Source organism: Schistocerca piceifrons, chromosome X (genome assembly GCF_021461385.2).
Source record: "Schistocerca piceifrons isolate TAMUIC-IGC-003096 chromosome X, iqSchPice1.1, whole genome shotgun sequence".
Classification (NCBI taxonomy): Eukaryota; Metazoa; Arthropoda; class Insecta; order Orthoptera; family Acrididae; genus Schistocerca; species Schistocerca piceifrons.
In genome coordinates this window covers 802474969-802499127 of record NC_060149.1, presented here as the reverse complement: position 1 = coordinate 802499127, position 24159 = coordinate 802474969, and the positions used below count along the sequence as shown (strand labels likewise).

At 42.2% G+C, this 24159-nt stretch overlaps 1 protein-coding gene across 3 annotated transcripts in view; it reads left to right on the top strand.

Moving 5' to 3' along the window:
* Positions 1 to 2651: 2651 nt before the first annotated feature.
* Positions 2652 to 24159, top strand: part of LOC124721309 (mediator of RNA polymerase II transcription subunit 16) — a 295303-nt gene continuing 273795 nt past the window's right edge. Inside the window, exon 1 of one of the 3 annotated variants that reach the window (XM_047246222.1) lies at positions 2652 to 3108. In XM_047246222.1, coding sequence (XP_047102178.1) covers positions 3038 to 3108 — 71 coding nt within the window. In that variant the 5' untranslated portion in view covers positions 2652 to 3037. The remainder of the gene's footprint in view (positions 3109 to 24159) is intronic. The other 2 variants (XM_047246223.1, XM_047246221.1) reach the window with 2 other exon arrangements.

Below are 24159 nucleotides of genomic sequence, written 5' to 3'. Positions count from 1 at the left end.
GAAATCAGGCCACCAGGAGGCTGCTCAATCGTCTACAGAGAGAACTGAAGGTAGCGCTCAATGAGCACAGAAACCAGCAATGGCAAAACCGCCTCACAGCTCTCAAAGTAGATGATCATACACTTTGGCAAGCAACCACACAATTCACAAAAAGACGCGCTAGGATGCCGCCACTGCACGGTGAGCGGGGACTGGTCTACAGCAATGCTGAGAAGGCCAACGCCCTCGCCGACTCCTTCGAGAAGCAGTTTCAAACGGCAGAACCCCAGGATGAAGAGCATGAAGAGGTAGTCAGTCGTCAACTGGCTGTCTTCCTCAATGCTGAGGAGGACCCAGAGGACGAACCCATACTTTTTGCCCCCGAGGACGTGGCAAGAGTAGTCAGGTCCCTCCCTACAAAAAAGGCGCCAGGGCACGACAGTGTCACAAACCAGTTAGTCAAAAAACTCCCACCCACAGCGATCACACACCTCGCGAACGTCCTCAACGAGATTACTCGTTGCCGCGAGTTCCCAGCTTGCTGGAAACATGCGGAAGTGGTCGCGATACACAAACCAGGAAAAGACCCTCTATTCCTGCAGCACTACAGGCCGATTAGGCTCTTGCCAACAGTCAGCAAGATCTATGAGCGCCTCCTGCTAAAACCCATACAAGAACATATTACCAGAGAGCAAATTCTGCCGGATTTCCAATTTGGATTCCGGCAGAACCACTCTGCCCCACAAAAGGTCATGAGAATGGTTGAAGCAGCCACAGAGGGCTTCAACCACAGAGGCTACTGCGGGATAGTGCTACTAGACGTAGCCAAAGCCTTTGATTCAGTATGGCATAGAGGGCTACTCTACAAGTTGTACTCACAAGGGTTTCCAGGGAGCATAGTTCAGCTAATCAAGAGCTACCTCATGAATAGGACTTTCTCCGTCAAAGTAGAAACTGCCACCTCCACCAGAAGGCGTATTCGTGCCGGGGTGCCACAGGGATCGGTCCTGGGGCCCGTATTGTACAGCTTGTACACTGCGGACACTCCAACGGCCCCCCTGGTGCACACCGCGCAGTACGCAGACGACACAGCCTTCTACACGAGAAATGCGAACAAGGACCTGGTCATTCGTAGGCTACAAAGGGTTTTAGACGACACAGAAACCTGGGCCCGTCGCTGGCGCATCACCATCAATTCGGAGAAGACGCAGGCAATGCTGATTACCCGCAGGCTCGGAAGGCGCGAACCTCCTCAACGTCCCCCCCTCCACCTCCACCTAAATGGAACCCAACTCCCATGGCGCAGAACCGCCAAGTACCTTGGCGTAACCTTGGACTCTCGTCTTACGTGGAAACCCCACATAGACGAGGTCCACAGGAAGGTCTGCGCCAGAATGTCCATCCTATACCCTATCCTGAACACAACCAGCTCCCTTCCCTGCCCAGTAGCAGTAAATGTATACCAGGCCCTGATCCGGCCAGTAATGGAGTATGCGTGCCCTGTCTGGGGATACGCGGCAAAGCAGCACCTGGACAAACTCCAGAGGCTGCAAAACCGCGCCCTCAGAAGGGCACTGCGTCTACCTCTCGGATTCCCCACAGACGACCTGCACGCCGCAGCCGAAATCCCACTCCTGAGAGAGCGTTTCCAGGATCTGGCAAGGGCCTTCTATGAAGGTACTTCCAGATCCGGAAATGCACTCATCCACTCCCTAGGTCGGTATGACATGTCCCGCGATAAACACAAGCGCCCTATGACGATCTTCGACGATTAAGTCGAAGAGAAAATCCCAATAACCAATCCCTAATCCAGTTCCTTCCCATATATCACCAATCATCTCGCCTACCTCAGGCAAGTCCCAGACACACTCACAACAATCCATCACATATCACAGACACCAAAAATATATAGAAAAATCACACACACATGTACACAGGGGAGTAAAAGCCAAAAGGCTACAAACTCCCCCTCACACTTCCCCGAAGAGGGGAAAGTATTAGATGAAAGCAGCTACTTTTTCTTTATCTGGTAAGCCATGAGACAGCCTCACACACACAGTAGTAGGTTACGTGTTTTCCATTCCTGTTTAGATTCCAAGTTCACTTTCTATTTCGAGCAAACTGCGCATGCGTAAATGAAGAAAACCGTCTTTCTGTCAGTCGCGTCTCTAATTTATGCTTCTTCCTCAAGATTGTTATCACCTCTTTCAGACTTTGACTATCGTGGACATCTTTTTTGGAACGCATAGAGTCATGTGCTATATCTATTGCAGCACACCGATTAGGGCTAATTTCAAGTCTCTTTAGAAGAGGAAACAAATTTCGATGCCGATTCCTACTGTTTTAATGATTTTTTTCTGAGTGGATCTACTATGACGTGCAATTTTCTTACCAAAACTGGAATGTTGTTCGATCAGCAGATGAATCACCCCCCCCCCCCCCCCCCCCGCCCCATCAACAGCAGACTCTCACAAATAGTAAAATTAAACACCTGGATTTTGAAGGACTACTGGTGAATCGCATAGACGTATGGCTGTGAGAATTTGTTAAGACGCCTACAGGACACAGGTACATGAGCGGCACCGCATATAAACACATTTTCAGCTCCTGGCATTGATGACGACTCTGCGTGTTATCATGTGCGAACTAGTTAAAGGGTTTTCCAAGGCGTTTGCTAAAGAGGTAACACGTATTGTGTTTCCCGCACCAAGGAGAGGAAATAAATCGAAAGCAACAACATAAACACTTCGGAGGTTGTGATGTGCACTGAACTTGTGGTTGTGTTTTGTTTACTTTTGCGGTACGTTTCGAGCTGGGGTTTTGTATTGACGATATATAAACACGAAATTATAAATGTCATGAAAAAATAAGCTTTCAAGAATGGGATATAGAACATACATGTAACGAATTCCCTTCTCGGTATGACTAAGTTTCGCAATTAAGTGATATTTGGGCTAAATATTGGTCTTCTCTTTACTCCCAATGTACAATAAGTTTCACATGTGTGTGAGTTACCGGTAGTGTTTGTGATCAATAGCTACAATTAGAATAGGACAATATGGATCTTCTGTATACAGTTTCAAGAAAGCCGAATTGCAATCCATCCAAATCAGGACCAGACTACGATGTGTAAGTGCCTAGTGCTATTTAATGTATTTGGAGGAGAAATCGTTTTATATTGTCTTTTCATGTATTAGGCGTGTGTTTAATTCTGGTTCTAGGTTTAACATATCGGTTTACATGTCGAATTATCATTAAGTTTAAGTTGTGTTTTGGTTAGTGTTGTTGCTTCGAATCGGCGGGTTCCTACTTCCATTCACTGCGGCTAACTGTAACTTTTCTCTAGCGAGAAGATGTGAAATTGTGCCTCTCTCTACTGTGTGTTATGATTGGGTACGGGGCAGGAAGCTATTCGATTGTGGTGCTGTGCTTAAGGCAGATATTACCGTGTTGCCACCTTGATGTTCAGTGGATTTATTGGCACAGTATGTTAATCGGCTCAGCGTAATTTGAATCAATAAAAGGCTATGTATAAAATATTAATTTTAAACGAATATAAAAGGGAGAGGGTGATTCGTCTTTTCAAGCCAAACTGCCCAATCCAATGAAGCTGTTGTACGACACTAACAATATTGGCAGCATAAAATTTAAGACATTCCTCAAAGCGTCGAAGGGAACAACATAGTCTACTACCTGTATTGATACAGCATCTGGCCAGAAACATGTAATTTCATGGAAGTAGCCTAACAATTTGTACACTTGTCATTTGTACTTCCATACAATGTATAACTTTGCGTGAAAAGTGGGGTGATATTATAATTCTTTTGGTAACAAAGTAGTAATTATGATTTCAGCGAAAGAATTGTTTATTTGCCTTTATTAGTCTATAGACAGCTCACAAACGATGTGGCACAAGTGTGTGTGTGTGTGTGTGTGTGTGTGTGTGTGTGTGTGTGTGTGTGTGTGAGAAAACAGTTTGAGACAGTAGTAGAACTATATAAATATATGTAGGAGAAAGATACTTTTCATCAGACATGGAACAGGTTTATAGTTAGCCTACACTTGGTACTGTTGCTGTACACATACATTCAGAATTATTGGGACCAAACCCATAATTTTACACTTAAAAAGTAATTTATATTCTTTTATTCATAAAGTTCTCAAAATCTTGGAAATCATTTTGTTTCAAGCAAACTTCACATGACTTATTTGATTTTTTAAAACTCTCAGCAGCTTTTTGTTGTATGGTAATTTCCTAAAAAAAGTTTTTCTAGTTTTCAGAAAGATGTTTTGTATTTTTATTCATCTATTCTGGGGATTATTTAGAGAGTGAGAGTTTGATACAGTTTCATACTGATCCCACCTGATCTTATTATGCATAAGGACTTGAAGAATGCAGGCCTATAGACTTAGAAGAGTCAGTATGTTGTGTAAGCAGTAGTGGCACCTAGATCAAAACATATTCATGATGTCCTTCTGCCAAAGGAAAACTCTTATGTTTGCAGCAGATTTTCCTTACATTAATATACCACAGTTGCCAACAGCCCTGCCACAGTGATAACACAATTTCCTGTGGGTCGACAGAAGCGTCCGATCCAACGCGTCGGCTTTGACCCGTGACGTAAAGGTGTTGTCGTGTGTGACGTCATGACGGCGCGGAGTTTGGTTTGAGTGTGGCTGTCTCCAGTTCTGTTTTATCTTATTTTATTTACTTTTCTGGTCTGTTCGTTCTATCTCGTGAGATTTTTTTTTTAAATTTAAAAACACTTATTATTTATTTTAATTATCTGTTTCCTCGAATTTCTGTTTTAGTTTATTATATTTATCTTTCTGATCTGTTCGTTCTATCCCGTGAGATTTTTTTTTTTTTTAAAGACAAAAAACACTAATCAGCTACTGAAGCATCTTTATCTTCTATGGGTTGCAGGGGTTACGACCCCTGGGGAGGTGGGTGGGTATTCATGCATGGCTGTCTTCACTTACACGTTGTAGCTACGCAAGACGTCTAAATTTGTTTATATTTAGTTTGCCCCCCACCCAAAACACCCCATTTCCCGCGCTTGTCCCGTTAGTGTCATTAGGCTTCTTGTGGAAAGTGTGTGTGATTGTTTTTGTTTCCGCCATATTTGTGACGTCATGGGGTCAAAGCAGACGGGTGGGATCGGACGCTTCCGTATTTCCTTTCCTGTGAGATCACCAAAGTTAAGTGCCGTCAGGCTTGGCTAGTACTTGGATGGGTCACCGTCTGGATCTGCTGAGTGCTGTTGGCAAGCAAGGTGCACGTAACACTTGTGAGGCCATTTGTGGAGCTATTCAATTGAGAAGTAGTTCACCAGTCACGAAAACACAATGGCCAGGAGAAAGTGTCCACATCTGGTGATGCTTAAGGGCTGAGGATGACACAGCGGTCAGTCAGTACCATTGGGCCTTCAACGCCTGTTTGGATGGTGTTTGTTTGTTTATAATATACCATAGTTTGCCTATGTGAAAGTAGGTGTTTTCCACTAATACAGTATTTTAGTTATCTAAGAGGTACATCACTTGGGTTAATTTTGTTGCAACTCAGTTTCTTGACAAGATGGATACCCAGTAGTTTGACAAATTATTTACCAAGACAGTCTTCACTTGTAGCTTTCAGGGGAAATATTATGTGCATAAGTTTTTCTAATATTTAAAATTAAACTGTTTGTTTGAAGCCACTCAGATGTGTTCTCCATCATAAGTTCATTCATTTTCTCCATGACATTTGTGTTCTACAGGTGGCGATTAATGCAGTTTTACCATCATAAATTACTTCTCTGAAAGCTAGAAAGTCAGACAAATCACTGAACATAAGCAGTAAATGGAAAAGGTCCCAATACAGATCCATGAATTTAAGACATTTAAAAGACTGGTTTTGTTATTTTCTGTTGTAAAATAAAGATTTCAACTATGTCGGTCTTGTCTGTATTATTCCATAGTGTTTAACTTTATTTGTGAGGTTATCATGTGTGTCTGTCAAAGGACTTTATTACTTGAGCTATTGTGCGTGTACTGTACTGTTTTTGTTCCTATCCTCTTGAGATAGACAGTAGAATATGCTGTCTTACTTGAAATGTGGATTGAACTTTACATAACTCATATTGGTTGTGGTAAGCCTCAAAATATTTACTCAGGGCCTAATTGGTCTATCATTGTTACATAACTTCAGATGACATTGGCACAACTGCAATTGACCTATAATTCTCTGGTAGTTCTGTCTCCTTTTTTTCCACAGGCTGAACTACAGTAAGCTGAAAACAATCAGGAATTATATTTTCTTTGAGTATTCAGTTTATAAGGTAGGTTTGTGAGAGCTTATTTTTTCTATAATTTTGTTTTAAAATGAAGTCAGAATGGCCAGAAGTTTTCTGTTTTTCAATTGCAAAGTTTCTCTATTACATTTACTATGCCCTCATGGAAGATAAATCTGTCCAAAACAGTTATGACTCTCGGTTTTTAATTTCTTAATTCTGTGTCCTGTGAACTGACTCATGCCATCGAATCACTACAAGTGATCTGCACTAGCAAAATTAATGTTAAGACGCTGTGTGATGAGGGGATTGATGTCAAACGAAGCTTTTATAATCATCCACAGAGCCTTGCATTTGTTGGTAGTATTTTTATTGATGGATCAAGTTTGCCAAGATTGCTAGTAATTTTTTTATTGTTATTACCTGGTATGGACAGATTTACGCTGTCATCCTTTGATCTTGTTAACACTATTAGATGCATGTGCTTTTTCCAACACTGGAAGTCACATGATGGTGTTGCGTCTAATTGCAATAAAAAGTGGGAGGGAATAGCAGCGTATCACCAGTTAGATACAACACAATTAAAACGTACAGGCTGTTGTGCCGATGTCCCAGAACTTGTAGCTAGACTAAAATATGAATTTGTCATTGATGTTTCTTTAGCAGTATGTATTTCCCTTCTGTAATACCATTTCAGCTTCACATATATGTACTTATAATTAATATTAGCACGAAACTTTACATAGTATGATGTCAATGGCCCGCCCGTTTAGCCGAGTGGTCTAACGCACGGCTTTCCGTAGTAAAGAAGGAGCGCCTGGTTCCCGGCACGAATCCGCCCAGTGGACTTTTGTCGAGGTCAGGTGAGCTGGTCAGTCTGTGGATGGTTTTTAGGCGGTTTTCCATCTGCCTTGGCGAATGCGGGCTGGTTCCCCCTATTCCGCCTCAGCTACGCTATGTCGGCGTTTGCTGCGCAAACAAGTTCTCCACATACGCGTAAACCACCATTACTCTACAATTTAAACATAGGGGTTACACTTGTCTGGTGTGAGAGATGTTCCCTGGGGGGGGGGGGGGGGGTCCACCGGGGCCTGAACCGCACAATAACCCTGGGTTTGGTGTGGGTCGGCGGAGGGGTGAAGTGGAGTGCAGTAGTCATCGTGGGGTTGTGGACCACTGCGGCTGCGGCGGGGATGGAGCCTCTCTGTCATTTCTAGGTCTCCGGTTAACATACAATACAATACAATGATGTCAATGCGGTATATTAAGTTTATGCAGAAAAGAAATAGACAATTTGTTGTATTTAATTTTCTGATTTTCTTTGCATGTGTGAATCTTGTTATTTGTGGTAGTTTTCAAATACTTCGCAAGAAGGCTAATACTGGTTGAAGAGGGAACTCCAATGAGTATGCCTAGGCCTAGCTTTAAGGCTTGTTATTGCTTGGCCTTCTGTAACCTCAATGATCTGGGTTCATCCCCACATTTGTAACTCCATATAGCCACAAGGGTCTGTCATGACTTTCAGGTAGCATAGGCGTAATTATTTCCAATGGAGTTTTATGTTTACAGGTATTTGAAATGATCATATCTAAACAGGCATTTCATCTCGTGAGTTGATTGTAAATACAGTCAATATTGTGTAACCATAAAATAGCTTTAAAGAACGTAACCTTGATTTCACTTGCACATTCATACTATTGCCAGAGATCAGAAATTCTGTCATCTTTTGTATAAGTAAAGATGTTGTAGAGATAGCTTTCCTGTATGCAGTATAAAATTTTTAAACTCAATTTTGAGGGCACAGCATACAGACACCAATCACTTCACAATCTAGAGACTGAATAGCATGATCTGTGAATTTTCCTTCTAAGCTTACATATTTAACATCTTTAATTTTACCTTTATATGACATATAGGCCTTAGAAAGTCTTGCTTCACCGCCTCCATCTGAGATGTGTTCAGCCAGAACCAACTGAATCTAGCAATACCAGATGTTGGCTTCATCCTATGACATAATTATGCTGTGGTGTGACATACATGCACAAACGGGAAGAGAACAGAACACCGACATTATTTTGTTTTATGTCTGTATTATTCTTTGGAAAGTAGGTTATGGTGTCAAGCAGCCTGAGGTATAGGTTACGTTGAAAAGTATCCATTTGGTTGTGAGTTGAAAAACCAATGAATACAAAATCTTAGTTGTGTGGCATAAATTGACTTCTAGGTTACATTGAAAGGTGACAGTCTGGTTGTCAGTAAAGTGGTATCGAAAGCTTCAGTTCCTCTGTTAAAGAAAGAGGAAAGTCCACTGGACCTGACGGGATACCAATTCGATTCTACACAGAGTATGCGAAAGAACTTGCCCCCCTTCTAACAGCCATGTACCGCAAGTCGCTAGAGGAACGGAAGGTTCCAAATGATTGGGAAAGAGCACAGGTAGTCCCAGTCTTCAAGAAGGGTCGTCGAGCAGATGCGCAAAACTATAGACCTATATCTCTGACGTCGATCTGTTGTAGAATTTTAGAACATGTTTTTTACTCGAGTATCATGTCGTTTTTGGAAACCCAGAATCTACTATGTAGGAATCAACATGGATTCCGGAAACAGCGATCGTGTGAGACCCAACTCGCTTTATTTGTTCATGAGACCCAGAAAATATTAGATACAGGCTCCCAGGTAGATGCTATTTTTCTTGACTTCCGGAAGGCGTTCGATACAGTTCCGCACTGTCGCCTGATAAACAAAGTAAGAGCCTACGGAATATCAGACCAGCTGTGTGGCTGGATTGAAGAGTTTTTAGCAAACAGAACACAGCATGTTGTTATCAATGGAGAGACGTCTACAGACGTTAAAGTAACCTCTGGCGTGCCACAGGGGAGTGTTATGGGACCATTGCTTTTCACAATATATAGTAGATAGTGTCAGAAGTTCCATGCGGCTTTTCGCGGATGATGCTGTAGTATACAGAGAAGTTGCAGCATTAGAAAATTGTAGCGAAATGCAGGAAGATCTGCAGCGGATAGGCACTTGGTGCAGGGAGTGGCAACTGACCCTTAACATAGACAAATGTAATGTATTGCGAATACATAGAAAGAAGGATCCTTTATTGTATGATTATATGATAGCGGAACAAACACTGGTAGCAGTTACTTCTGTAAAATATCTGGGAGTATGCATGCGGAACGATTTGAAGTGGAATGATCATATAAAATTAGTTGTTGGTAAGGCGGGTACCAGGTTGAGATTCATTGGGAGAGTCCTTAGAAAATGTAGTCCATCAACAAAGGAGGTGGCTTACAAAACACTCGTTCAACCTATACTTGAGTATTGCTCATCAGTGTGGGATCCGTACCAGATCGGGTTGACGGAGGGGATAGAGAAGATCCAAAGAAGAGCGGCGCGTTTCGTCACAGGGTTATTTGGTAACCGTGATAGCGTTACGGAGATGTTTAACAAACTCAAGTGGCAGACTCTGCAAGAGAGGCGCTCTGCATCGCGGTGTAGCTTGCTGTCCAGGTTTCGAGAAGATGCGTTTCTGGATGAGGTATCGAATGTATTGCTTCCCCCTACTTATACCTCCCGAGGAGATCACGAATGTAAAATTAGAGAGATTAGAGCGCGCACGGAGGCTTTCAGACAGTCGTTCTTCCCGCGAACCATATGCGACTGGAACAGGAAAGGGAGGTAATGACAGTGGCACGTAAAGTGCCCTCCGCCACACACCGTTGGATGGCTTGCGCAGTATAAATGTAGATGTAGATGTAGAAGTTGTATAGATAGGTGTTGTGTAAGCCAATGTGTATTTGGACACACAATATCACAGTGTGCTTCCAAGTACTTTCAGTGAAAACAAGCCTGACAATTAACACGCATTAAATAAAATTATTAAAATGGTATACTGATGATCTGGCTCGCGTTTGAGAATTCAGAATGCTTAAAATATTTATAAACAAAGGTCAAAGCTGAATGACACTATTTATAAAACTTAATTAAAATTTTGCATATATACTGCTTACCAGAAAGTTTTTTTTTGGCTGAGATTGGTTTGTCTTCCTAGCAGACCCGGGAAAAAAGGTTCTGGTGAACAGCCTACATAAAGGCACTCAACAAATGTGAAGCTACATGGGACATCATCAGACAAGAAAATTCCCAAACCCACGCACAAAACATTGTCATGGATCCAAAAGTGAATGACTTCTTCTTGAACTCGGTAGGTGCGCTGAAAAATAAAAGATACATCGCATTAGACCTGTGTGGTACTAAGCCATGTGGAATGAGTACTTTCCACTTGAATGTTGTCACTTCCAAAAAATTATCAAAGGAGATAGCAAAAGGAAGGCTAAAGTTTCAAATTCCACGTTTAAGAAATTGTTCATGCAGGAGAATTGTACAAATGTACCATTGTGTGACTGAGTCCTGTATGGAAGGCATAGTAATAAGAAAGAGAAACAACCACAAAAGTTGAAAACAACTAAGTTGCCAAGTCCAGATGGAATCCCAATTCGGTTTTACAAAGAGTACTTTACGCCATTGGCCTCTTACGTAGTTTGCATTTATCACAAATCTCTTGACCTGTGCAAAGTGCCAAGTGACTGGAAAAAAGTGCAGGTGGCTCCTGTAAATAAGAAGGGTAAAAGAATGGGCCCACAAAATTACAGACCAAACTCCTTAACATCGGTTTGCTGCAAAATTCTAGAGCATATTCCGAGTTTGAATATAACAAATTTCCTAAAGACCTAAAAGCTCATGTCCATGAATCAGCACAGCTTCAGAAAGCATTGCTTGTGTGAAAACCAGCTTGCTCTTTTCTCACATGTTATACTGCGAACTATGGATGAAGGGCAACAGGCAGATTCCATATTTATAGATTCCCAAAAGGCATTCAACATGGTGCCCCACTACAGACTCTTAATGAAGGATCGTGCATACCGTATAGGCTCCCAGCTATGCGACTGGGTTGAAGACTTCTTAAGTAATAGATCCCAGTATGTTGTCCTCAATGGCAAGTGTTCATCAGCGACAGGGGTAACTTCAGGAGTTCCCTTTGAGGTTGATGTGATGAATGGCAGCTGGCTCTTAATGTAGAAAAATGTATGTTAATATAGACGAGTAGGAAAAACAAACTCGTAATGTTTGGCTACAGCATTAGTAGTGTCCTGCTTGGCACAGTCATGCCATTTAAATATCTGGGTGTAACGTTGCAAAATGATATGAAATGGAACAAGCATGTGGGGATTGTGGTAGGGAAGGCAGATGGTCAACTTTGGTTTATTGGGAGAATTTTAGGAAGGTGTAGTTCATCTGTGTCAATGGCCTTGTCACAGTGGTAACACTGGTTCCGTCAGATCACCGAAGTTAAACGCCGTCAGACTTGGCTAGCACTTGGACGGGCAACTGTCTGGTCTGCTGAGCACTGTTGGCAAGTGGGTGTACTCAGCCCTTGTGAGACAAATTGAGGAGTTACTTGACTGAGAAGTAGCAGCTCCAGTCATGAAAACTGACAAAGGCTGGGAGAACAGTCTGCTGACCTCACACCCCTCCATATCCACATCCAGTGACATCTATAGGCTGAGAATGACACGGTGGTCGCTCAGTACCATTGGGTCTTCCAAGACCTGTTCGGACGGAGATTAGAGTAGTTCATCTGTAAATGAGACCACATATAGTATGCTAGTGTGACCTATTCTTGAATACCACTCGAGTGTTTGGATTGAAAGAAGACATTGAAGCAATTCAGAAGCGAGCTGCTAGATTTGTTACTGATAGGTTTGATCAGCATGCAACTGTTGAGGATATGCTTCAGGAGCTCATGTGGGAAACCCTGGAGGGAAGAAGACATTCATTTTTAAGAACACTACCGAGAAAGTTTAGAGAACCAGCAGTCGAAGCTGATTGTAGAACAATCCTATTGCCGCAAACACACATGAAATTTTGTATTCCACAGCCTTTTGCTACCCAACTATTGCATATTAACTTTCACGTTCAGCATGCTTTTACTGTACAAGATATAAGAATCAGAAGTTAACATTTTTTTCCTGCTACGATTTTCGCACCTAACTTTAATTCAAATTACGTAGCTTTATTAGCCTGTGTTGGCTAATCAGGCACACCATTTTTTACTGTTAAAACAATGGTATTTCTAATGAGCCCAGTTTGGAAAGATTTTTTTGTAAAAATCCAGCCAAAAAGACCATGGTATTTCTAATGAGTCCAGTTTGGAAAGATTTTTTTTGTAAAAATCCAGCCAAAAGTCCTCATTTTTTACTTTTTTAAAATAAACTCTTCAGTTTGCACTTAATTTATTCACTATTGGAAAGTGCTACATAAATAGAACTTGATATTTGAGAGCCTTGTGATCTTACGTTACTACATGCCAAATTTCACATTTGTTGTACCTTTAGTCCCTGAAATATAAGAAGCCAAACTTTGAAATTGTTTTGGGTAATTGTGCCAGTAATTTTCTGGCTGAATCTGTCTTGTAAAACTCTTTTCAGTATTATTGTTAAGAGAATGCATAAAGTTGTACAGTATGGACAGATTTCATCTCTTTCAAAACAGCTCAAAGTTGCCAGAAATTCACACTCACTCTGCGCAAAATCACTACAAAAATCAAACAAGTTACTATATCTCAGCCAGTATTGCTTTGATGAACATTAAACTATAGCAATCTTCATTGGGGACATATGTGAATGTTGACATAAAATTTCACTGAAATATGTGATGGTCGACCAAGGAGGCCTAGGTGAGTTGATGCGGAATGATCCATTTGTTACTACCACTGAACACCATCATATCACTTGAGACACAGTACAAGATAATACTGTAAACTTTGCTACACTGTTCTGTCCAATACAACTCTCGCATTGCTGGCTGTAGTGAGGTAATACTTTTGTCTTTGGCAGTGAGAGCAGAGTGGGCTGAGTAAGCAAGCATTCCACAGCAGTGGCATATGGAATGTTTGAGGGAATATCTACTCTGACATCTCTCATATGTTGTTGCTTCTGGCAACAACTGTGATGTGGTTCCATTGCGAGGTACCAACTTTGCCATTCTTTGGACAACACCACACTTTTCTAGTTTCTCGCCCCCTGTTTTATAGTGATATGTGGACATTTCTGTTAGAGCAGTGAAATTCTCTTTCTCAAGTTGATACTGACCATCATATCCCTATATAACTATACAACATTGTTTACGTCAGTGTCAAAAGCAATGTAAGTGAATTTGACACTAGAGAGGATGCACAGCATCACAACAAGAAAAGGAATATTGGACTCCCATACTTCAAAGAGAGCCAACGGCTTTGCTGCAGTGAAAACACCAGTTCCTGTCAGGTCACTGAAGTTAAGTGTTGTTTAGCTAAGCTGGCACTTGGATGGGTGACCATCCGGGTCTGCTGAGCATTGTTGGCAAGCAGGGTGCACTCACCCCTTGTGAGGCTCATTGGAGAACTACTTGATTGTGATGTAGCAGCTCCATTCACAAAAACTGATTACATGTCCCTCTGTATGCTCATCCAGTGATCGTCATAGGTTGAGGGTGACACGGCAGTCGGTCAGTACCATTGGATCTACAAGGCCTGTTAAGATGGAGTTTGTTTATTCTAAGAAACTTATTGGCAAAGACTGGGAAGTCACACAAAATAACAAGTTTAAAATTTATTAATAAACTTCCAAAATCTGTTTGGTCCTTGGAGTTAAAATTTGTGATGAGTATTGGAACTCTCATGCTACAAGGTAAAAGAACTTTTGGGAAAAGGCCTATACAAAGTTGATATTCATTTTTAAAAATGTTGAGAGTGAAGTAACATTAAATTTTAAGGCTTACTCTGTAAAAATAGGCTTGTTGTCAATTGTATATTTAATCACTAAACGTATTCAGCAGTAAGTGGTCAGTAGTTAATTAAGAATCATTATTATTGAGTGTAATTAATGAGTGTACAGTCCAGTACAGTTATTTTGTTGACAGCCTATAATGGAGGAAGGGAGAATTGCTGGAAGATGGTTGAAAATTGGAATGATGTTGAGGAAAGATTATTTTCTTAGAAAGGGGCAGGTAATGATAAGTGTTGTAGTCGTATTAAGTTACGTGTAAAGGAAAAATTTTGATGTCATTTGTTCTGAGAAAACCACTGATTAAATTTAATAGTAGGAAACCTTCACAATGTACTTTCAGGAAAAGTACTCAGAAATGAAACTAAGGGCAAGAAATGTCCCTCACGGAATTTCTTTTCTGTGTGTTATACTTTGCTGTGACTTCTGGTGGCAGTGTCGGCGGCAGCAGCTCCTGCTGCTGCTGCTGCTGATGATGATGATGCTGATGGTGATTATGATTATGATGACTGATAATTGTTTATTCACTTTGACATAATTTTCACAATGACATCAGACATATCAGCTTAATACAGATGTAAAATACAGTTGAAAGTTAATTGACTGATACATTGGACCATGTAATTACTTACAGGTGTAATTTCATAAGACTGGATACATTGAGTACAATTTATTTATTTCATTAATATACACTGACAGAAAAAAATTGCAACACCAAGGAGTAGTAGTCTGTGATGTAAACAAAAGTTAGTAGGTGTGTTTTTTACATCTGAAAGATGACATGTATTCCAATTTTACACCAGTCACATAAAAGTGGCACTGGTAGTGCCACAATGAGAATGCAAGTCAGGATTTGCTTTAAATACTTGTTCACATTGTAATAGTGCTGAACATTAGTTACCTTTGAGATTATATGTGGTGAGATGATGGTAGTCAAGAATGATTTTCAGGTGACAGAGACACCATTATCAATATCTCACTGAGTTTGAATGAGGTTGTGTAATGGGGCTATGACAAGCTGGATGTTCCTTCTGCGATATTGCATAAACACTTGGCAGGAATGTAGCCACTGTACCTGATTTGTGGCAGCAGTGGTCACAGGAATGTACAGTCGTAAGAAGATGAAGCTCCGGATGGCCACGTGGCACTACTGAGAAGGTAGACCATCATGTTTGGTGTATAGCTGTGGCACATCATACTGTATCTGCAGCAGCAATTTGAGCAGCAGCTGGCATCACAGCAACATAGTGAACTGTTACAAATGGGCTACTTGAAGGACAGTTCCGAACCAGGCGTCCTGTAGCATGCGTTCCACTGACCCCAAACCACCACCTTTTGCAACTTCAGTGGTGTCAAGTGAGAGCTCATTGGAGGGCAGGGTGGAGGCCTGTTGTGTTTTCTGATGAAAGCTGGTTCGGCCTCGGTGCAAGTGATGACCGTGTGTTGGTTAGGAGGAGGCCAGTTGAGGGCCTATAACCAATGTGTGTGCGTGCTAGACACACTGAACCTACATCTGGATTTATGGTCTGGGATGCAATTTTGTATGACAGCAGGAGCACTCTCATGCTTATGCCAAGCATCCTGACTGCAAATCTGTACATCAATCTGGCGATTTGACCTGTTGTGTTCTTATTCGTGAACAGTATTCCAGAGGATGTTTTCCAACAGGATAACACTCACTCACATACCGCTGTTGTAACTCAACATGCTGTAAGTGTATCAACATATTGCCTTGGCCTGCTCGATCACCAGATCTGTCTCTAATCGAGCGTTGTCCACAAGCAACATGAACCGTTGCCGTATTGACCGACCAAGTACCACAGGCATGGATCTCCATCCCACAAACTTGACGTCCAGCACCTGTACAACACAGTGCATGCATTTGCATGCTTGCATTCAACATTCTGGCGGTTACACAGGTTATTAATGTACCAGCATTTCACATTTGCAATGGCTTATCTCACTCCCATTCCCAAATTTTTCAGAAGTGCAGATCGTGCAGGGAAGGTTGCCAAATATGGTGTCTGTTCCACCTTTGTGCCTTCCCACCTTAGCACCCTTCCTTTCCACAAAGGTAATATACCCCAAGCCCAGCACAGCAGCCATTCCATTGTGGAGACGTGGAGTGGGCGGGGGGGGGGGGGGGGGGGGTGGGATTGTCAAGCACCTGCACTGTAATAGCCCCCTGGCCATGCAGGGATCACACTGTTGGTGCCTCAGCTGATACCTCCCCATGTATGCCAAGGAGTATGTGCCCGTCATGGCATGGGTGTAAGGACTCCGAGCAATGGATTATTGGCCAGGTAGCCATTGCTGAAGTTAGTTGGAGCCCATCGGAGAGCCTCTGTTCGGAGTGGGTTGGCACCATTGTGGATGGCTTGTATATGAAGCAGATGAAGCTTTCTTCTGCTGGTGGTCACATGATCTCTTCAGAAGGAATGAACTCATTCAACGCAGAGATGTATGACCCCAAATGTTTCCTTTCATGGTTATGTCATTGGATTAATTTCAAGCTAAGTGACAAGCAGAGAAATAACCCCTTGGGGCCTTCATCTTGGCCTTTGAGGGCAATTTGTTATCTGAAAAGGTCAAGGTGATGGTATACTGATGTGATGTGAAATTGTATGTTCCTCCCATATGTTGTACTTCAAAAAGATGAACTTTGGGCACATGTCTTTGCATTGTGACACTAGCTCAGTCTGTAGGGATTGTGGATGACCATTGCATGTGAACATTCTGTGTGCTCCTTCCCCCTGTCTGTGTCAGTGGTGGAGAGCACCATCCTCCTTGCTCACCAGACAGCACTGTCTTTCAGAGAGAGAAAAAAATACAAGAATATAAGACTAACAAACCAAGAGACCAAGAAAACGTATGAACATCTACATCCTGCATGCATGACAACGTCATATGCTACAGTAATGATGACGTCGCCCTTTCTGCTGACGGTACTCTCCTCCATTATGCGTTCTACGGTGAGCCCTCATGCCTGCTTGACCATACCTGCTCTCATGATGGTTGCAGGCTCCCCTCCTGCTGCTTCCCTCACCCCCATTTTCGGAGCAATGGCTCGCCACCAACCAGGGACACTGATCCCCATCTCCCAGCTGGAAATGAGTCACTCTCATCTGGCTTCTCACACCTGGAAGGGGTCTCTTGGGATTCTTCCCTCCAAGGTTACTGCCAGTCCGCAACTGTATACCAGCCAGTGGCTGAAGGAGGTACAGGCTGCTGGTCATAGAATTTCATGGTCTTCTTCAGTCGCTGAAACTAATTCAGGGAAGCCCTCTCAGTCATCCAAACTCTATAAAGAAAAGAAAGATAAAAAGTTTTCCAAGATGAAGGAAATTCTGGTGGCACCCAAGCCACCTCCCACATATACAGCGTCTATGGCCGCAGCAGCGATCCTGGTGGCCCCTGAGGCTTCATATCACACCACACAATGTGTGTCATATTCTACGTGTCTTGACACCATACTTTCCCAACCAGTGGCAGCAGGTGTGACTGGGACATAAACTGCCTCCTTGGTCCCTTCACACCCTCACATTATACTGACAGCATAATTCTCCAGTGGAGTTGTAGTGGCTGAGCTATGACATCCCTTAAGTTCCTCCCCTGCTTTCTTTATTGCCCTACACGAAACTAGTTTTTCAGTAACATGGACCCCTACCCCTCATGGTCAGTGGGGGGTATTTTAAGAATTGTGCTGATTATTATATTGTGTCAGGTGGAGTTTGCATGTACGTTCTGAAATCTGTAAATAGCAAACTTGTGCCTCTTGATACAACTTTGGATGCTGTGGCTGTTCTGGTAAGGGCATTTCAGGATTTTACCATCTGTAATATTTATCTCCCTCTTGATGGTGGAATGCCTCAGGACGTATTGTCTGCATTGGTTTCTTAGCTCCCCCCCCCCCCCCCCCCCACCCCCCCACCCCACCCCCCCGTTCCCCAACTTGGGTGACTTCAATGCCCATAATCCTTTGTGGGTGGAACCACAACACTGGCCACGGTAAAGGCATCGAAACTTGCTGGCAGATCTCGACCTCTGTCTCCAGACACTTCTGTGTGGCACAGGGAGCTTACATGGCCATTGCTCGTTCTACTTGAAGCCCTTGTCTCCTCCCAGCTGTCCACTGGGGGCTCCACGATGACCTGTTTGGTAGCAACCACTTCCTATCTTTCTGTCCATCTCTCAGCATCACTCGTCTGGGTGCCTGCCTAGATGGGCTCTCCACAATGCCAACTGGGATGCTTCCGCCACCAGTGTTGTTCTGAGCTCCCCGCAAAGTAGAGGTATTGACGAGGCTGTCCAGAATGCAACAGCAGTCATTCTATTGGCAGCCGACTTAGCAATCCCCTTTATTCGGTGAGCTGCTGTGCTGGCTCCTTGAGTCTCTGGGACTTCTGGCTCATGCCAGGGCCGTTTTTGCCAAGACCATTCCAGTGACAATGATTTGGTTTGTTTGGAGTCTGCCATCTGGACAGCTTTTGACTGATGTCAACAACTTATTGCTGTCTTTTTCGACCTACAAAAGGCTTATGACATCACATGGTGACACCATATCCTCACTACTTTATATGAGTTTGGTCTCTGGGGCTCAATTCCAAATTGTGTCCAGAACTTCTTGTCGCACCATACTTTCTGCATTCAAGTTGGTGCTTCCCACAGTACCTGTATCCAAGAGAAGGGGGTCCCGCAGGGCTCTGTATTGAGTGTCCCTCTTCCTTTAGTGGCCATCAATGGTCCAGCAGCAGCTGTGGGGTCTCCAGTATCACCCTCCTCGTATGCCAACAATTTTTGCTTTTACTATACCTCTTCTGCTGTGGCCGTTGCTGAATGCTGACTGCAGGATGCCATTCGAAAGGCAATCGCATTCTGGGTGGAATGGCTCACCCATCTTACCTCCTCTCAGTCCCTTCCTACTTCTCCTTGATTTTGTCTCTGTCTTATTATATCTTGCTTACAATTGGGCTTCCCAGGATTTGCCTTTTGTATCCTTCTTTTGAGGGTTATTCATGGTTCGCTACATATAGGATGAAGGGACTGATGACCTCACATTTTGATCCCTCTAACTCTGACAACCAGCCAAACAATCACTACTTTGAGAGCTCCAAGTAATTTTTAATTATGTTGTATGCATTATGTATATGAAGAATGTTTGAAGAATGTTTTAGCTGTCTTTTTAAACAGAGGTATGTTTGTAATCTCTTTTAATTCTTTGGCCAGACTGTTGTTACAATTTAGTCCCTCATAGAAAATATTGTTTTAAATTTATTTTTCCTGGATGAATATAAGTAAAACTAGTTCTTGTTCCATGATTATGTATAGAACTGTTAGTGAAATACTGACTAATGTTTTCCATGACATGCATACCAGATGGGTAGGTGTAAGGATACTCATTTTTTAAAACAGTTCTTTACTGTGATCTGGACTACCACTTCTGGTTATTCTTATGGCCTTTTTATGCAGTTTAAAAATTGCATTCGTGCTTTGCGCCTTCAATCCCAAGAAGAGAAACCCACAGCTAAGAACTGAGTGTACCTAGTAATAGTATGTCAGCACAAGACATTGGCATATTGAAAATAAAACCCTAAGAGCAAAACATGGTGGCATTCTTTTTGCCAACATGTTTATGTGTTCATTGTATTTTAATTGACAATTAGTATTCATCCCTAAAAACTTTGTTTCTTACTCAATCCATAGATTAACATCTACGCTTAATGCAACAGAGTTATTTACCCTCTTAATGCGGAAGTGAATATGGTTTGTTTTCTTTATAAATCTCATGGCGAGTGAGGCAGTCATAGCCCTAGAAATCCATTTGCATAAATAAATAACTGCAACAAAAGAAAGACCACAAACCTTTTTAGACATGGGAAGTGTCCCTTGATAAAACGTAGATATCCCCTATCCTCATGATGGTCATAGTGTAAAAAGACAACTGTCAAAAAACTTGACAGTGGACTACATGTCAGGTGCAGCCTAGAACAAACAGAGATACTAAGAACCCAATCAAATTATAAAAGAATCTGGTGGTAAATAATGATACCCACAGGAAATTGAAGACCCATTCCAAGAACCCCTAAACATAAATAGTTTTTGCACAAGCATTGGTGAGAGGATGTGTGTGGACTGGCCCAGCCCACAGCATATAATGTACTGACAACTCAGGAGTAAAACACAGAAATACTGTCCTGTCACACTTGCACAAAAAGATTATTTTTGAGGGTTCTTAGAACGGGTTTTCAGTTTCCCATGGGTATCATTATTTATCATTGGGGTTCTTTTATAATTTAATTGGGTTCTTGGTATCCCTGTTTCTTCTAGGTTGCACATCATGTATAGCCCACTGTCAAGTTTTCTGACAGCTGCCTTTTTGTGCTATGGTCTGCATGAGAGTAGGGGACATGTATGTTTTATTGAGGGACGGGTTCCATGACTAAAAAGGTTCATGGTCTTTCTTTTGTTATTTATAATGTAATTAAAAATTTTTATCATATAGTTTAGCCTATGTAGGTTAATAAATGGGTTTTTGCAACTTCTTTAGGTGAACTGTTTGTCATGTGAGGATGTGACTTTACAGTTGTGAAACTAATTGTGATCCAGTAAGAGATCAATAAATCTTCTCATGGCAGTTGTTGCGATTATTTATTTATTCGGTGTTTCTTCATGTTCAATTAAAATTTATTACATACTGTCCAAATGTAAACATCCTTGATGGTTTCATTTGTTTTTTATAATAATAGTTCTGGTGTTTTGTCAGTGACTATGATGTTGCTGTCATCGGCAAAGAGAAATTTTCCTCCAGGCCTTACACTACCTGGAAAGTCATTGATATATATTAAGAACAGAATTGAACCCAATACACTACCCTGAGGGACACCTATGTTTACATGTTTTTTGTCTGACAATTGCTTTACTAAAAATTTATCATCAGCAGACATGTAAACTATCTCTGCCTTTAGTGTCCTGTCCTTAAGACTGAAACCACTCATTTGCTATTCCTCCTATATGTAGTGCTTCTAGTTTGTGTGATAGCATTTTATGGGTCGCAGTGTCAAAAGCCTTGGAAAAGTCCAAGAATATGTTGGTAACATAGTTGTTCTTATCAAGAGCTTCAAGTACCACTTTTGTGAACACTATTATGGGTGATATGGTCTTCTCCCTCTTTGGAAACCAAATCTTGTTTCTGTGGAGGGTGTGGGTATGCTCTGGAGGAGGATGGTGGTTCAGGATGAGGCAGATACCACTTTTAGGTAGGAGAGTCTCTTTATTAATTTGCTACAAGCTCACTGCTGTTGGCTCACCACAGCCCAGGTGTGGCATGACCTAGGGCCATAGACAATCCTAGTAGGCTGAGCTACATTAGATGCGGAATGCAAGGTGGCTGTCACTGCTGAGTACGGGATGTTAATTCCCACTTGTCTGTGACAAGTGGTGGGTGCAGATGGTCAGGGAGCGAACTGTGGACCTGCGGGTTGGCTGGTGATGGCTGTCAGGATGATGGCAGGTGGCCTCATGGCCAAAGTTGGCATAGTGATGGTTGATGACTCACAAGGGAACCTCCCCATTGCACCCCCCTCAGATTTAGTTATAAGTTGGCACAGTGGATAGGCCTTGAAAAACTGAACACAGATCAATTGAGAAAACAGGAAGAAGTTGTGTGGAACTATGAAAAAATAAGCAAAATATACAAACTGAGTAGTCCACCTGCAAGATGGGCAACATATAGGATAATGTGAGCCCAGGAGCACCGTGGTCCCGTGGTTAGCGTGAGCAGCTGCGTAACGAGAGGTCCTTGGTTCAAGTCTTCCCTCGAGTGAAAAGTTTAGTTTTTTTATTTTCAGACAATTATCAGAGTTCAGGCACTCATGCATGATCAACTTCGCTCTCCAAAATTTGAGGATATGTTCAGATTTGCTTGGACATATGCAGGATTTGACGGTCTACACACGGAAAAATTTGAAAACATTAAAAACATATGTTTTGACAAAGCACAGAGAAAACTGTGTGATTGTGAAACTGTTGCATTCATTTGTTGCAGTTTATGTGACACACTCTTATGTTTTCATCACTTTTTTTGGAGTGATTATCACATCCACAAGAAAACCTAAATCGGGCAAGGTAGAAGAATCTTTTTACCCATTTGCCAAGTGCGCAAGTTAGGTGGGTCGACAACATATTCCAGTCATGTGACGCACATGCCATCACCAGTGTCGTATAGAATATATCAGACGTGTTTTCCTGGAACAAATGTTTTCGGTTCCTATTGGAGAGGCATGTCGTTTCTTCTACTAATTGCACGGTTTTGCGGTGCGGTCGCAAAACACAGACACTAAACTTATTACAGTGAACAGAGACATCAATGAACGATCGGACAGATCATAACTTTGCAAAAATAAAGTAAGTAAACTTTTCGCTCGAGGGAAGACTTGAACCAAGGACCTCTCGCTCCTCAGCTGCTCACGCTAACCACGGGACCACGGCGCTCCTGTACTCACATTATCCTTGATGTTACCTATCTTGCCCATGGACTACTCAGTTTGTATATTTTGCTTATTTTTTCATAGTTCCACACAACTTCTTCCTGTTTTCTCGGTTGATCTGTGTTCAGTTTTCCAAGGCCTATCCACTGTGCCAAATTATAACTAAATCTGAGGGGGGTGCGATGGGGAGGTTCCCTTGTCAGTGACTTGCCAATATGGCGGATGACTAACCTGGCTGTATGGCCATTATTTATGTTCAACAAAGCGGGTCTGTTGTGGCATTGCAGCTGCAGAATTCATTTTTGCCCCTGTTTATGGTCATCGCCTGGGCATGGACCAGCAGGCGAATGGTAGAGCCATGATGCAACTATGGATCTGTGTACTGCTGCAAGTGACCCGCTTTACAGCATGGAGCCCATGTAACTAGATCTGTATTTTTACACTCTTCCCCTCTTTAAATTCTAATTCTCCCTGTTGCTAGTTAATTCTTTCCTGTTCATTGCACACACATCTGGTTAGTTGATGAATCACTACATCTGTAAGAACCCATCTACGACCCTTCAACAGCTAAAACAGATACGCAGATATATATGAAATCTTTCCATATTTCTTACGGTTGCAGTCACTGACTGTCCCTAAAAACTAACACTAAGTCTGCTAACACATTCCAGAGATGCTTTATCACATGTACACTACACGTATGTTCCTTTTTGTAGTTCACTGACTACTTTCAGCAGCACTCTCCGAGCTGTCTCACTGAGGAGTCTATAACTCTTTTTTAGTCTATGTCTTTGACTTGTCTGTCCAGTAGCTATGTCAAACTGTTTAATAGGAATAGGGGTGTGGGAATCTGGGAGCCATCCTACAACAGTACTACCACTAACATAATGAACCATGTAGCCATCCTTTTCTGTATATTATCCTCTTCGGCTCAGTAATTTCAACCTAGTTATCCCTTCCTTCATGTGGCCCACTGTTCTTATCACTAAGTCATAAAAAATGAGCACTTACATTCAGAATGAAGAGTTTAACATGAACTATTTACAGAAATCTATGGTAAAGTCACTACAGTTGCATTTCTGATCATAATGATCAGAAAACTATTGCTTGAACTCTAATACCTCTCATCTACGAGAGACCTGTCCTGTGTATCATGGTTCACTAGCCCTGCAATACCACTGATGTATTTAACTACAGGTGCTGTATCACCTACAACCTGTGCCTCTTAATACAATTCTGTGATACTCTATGATACTTTCTCCCTGCCATAATCCCCTGTTACCTGGTATGTTCTCCGATTCTGCCATACACTGGTTGCAGTTATCACTGAACTTGAGGAACCTTGGAGCAGTACAGTGGTGATGTCACAGCCAATAACCCATCTCACACCCATAGTACCTCTGTGCCTTGCCTTGCTGCTTTGAACTAGTGTTGCATGATGTAAAGACAAAAAGTCCGAAGCATAAGATCTGCTGTGACACTAATCTATGTTTTACTTCATCAGTGTTGTTCCGTGGTTTAGAGTTACCTCACTATAAAAGAATGCATCACAGAAAGGGCAAGAAAGAAAGCAGCTCTGCATACAACTAGGGC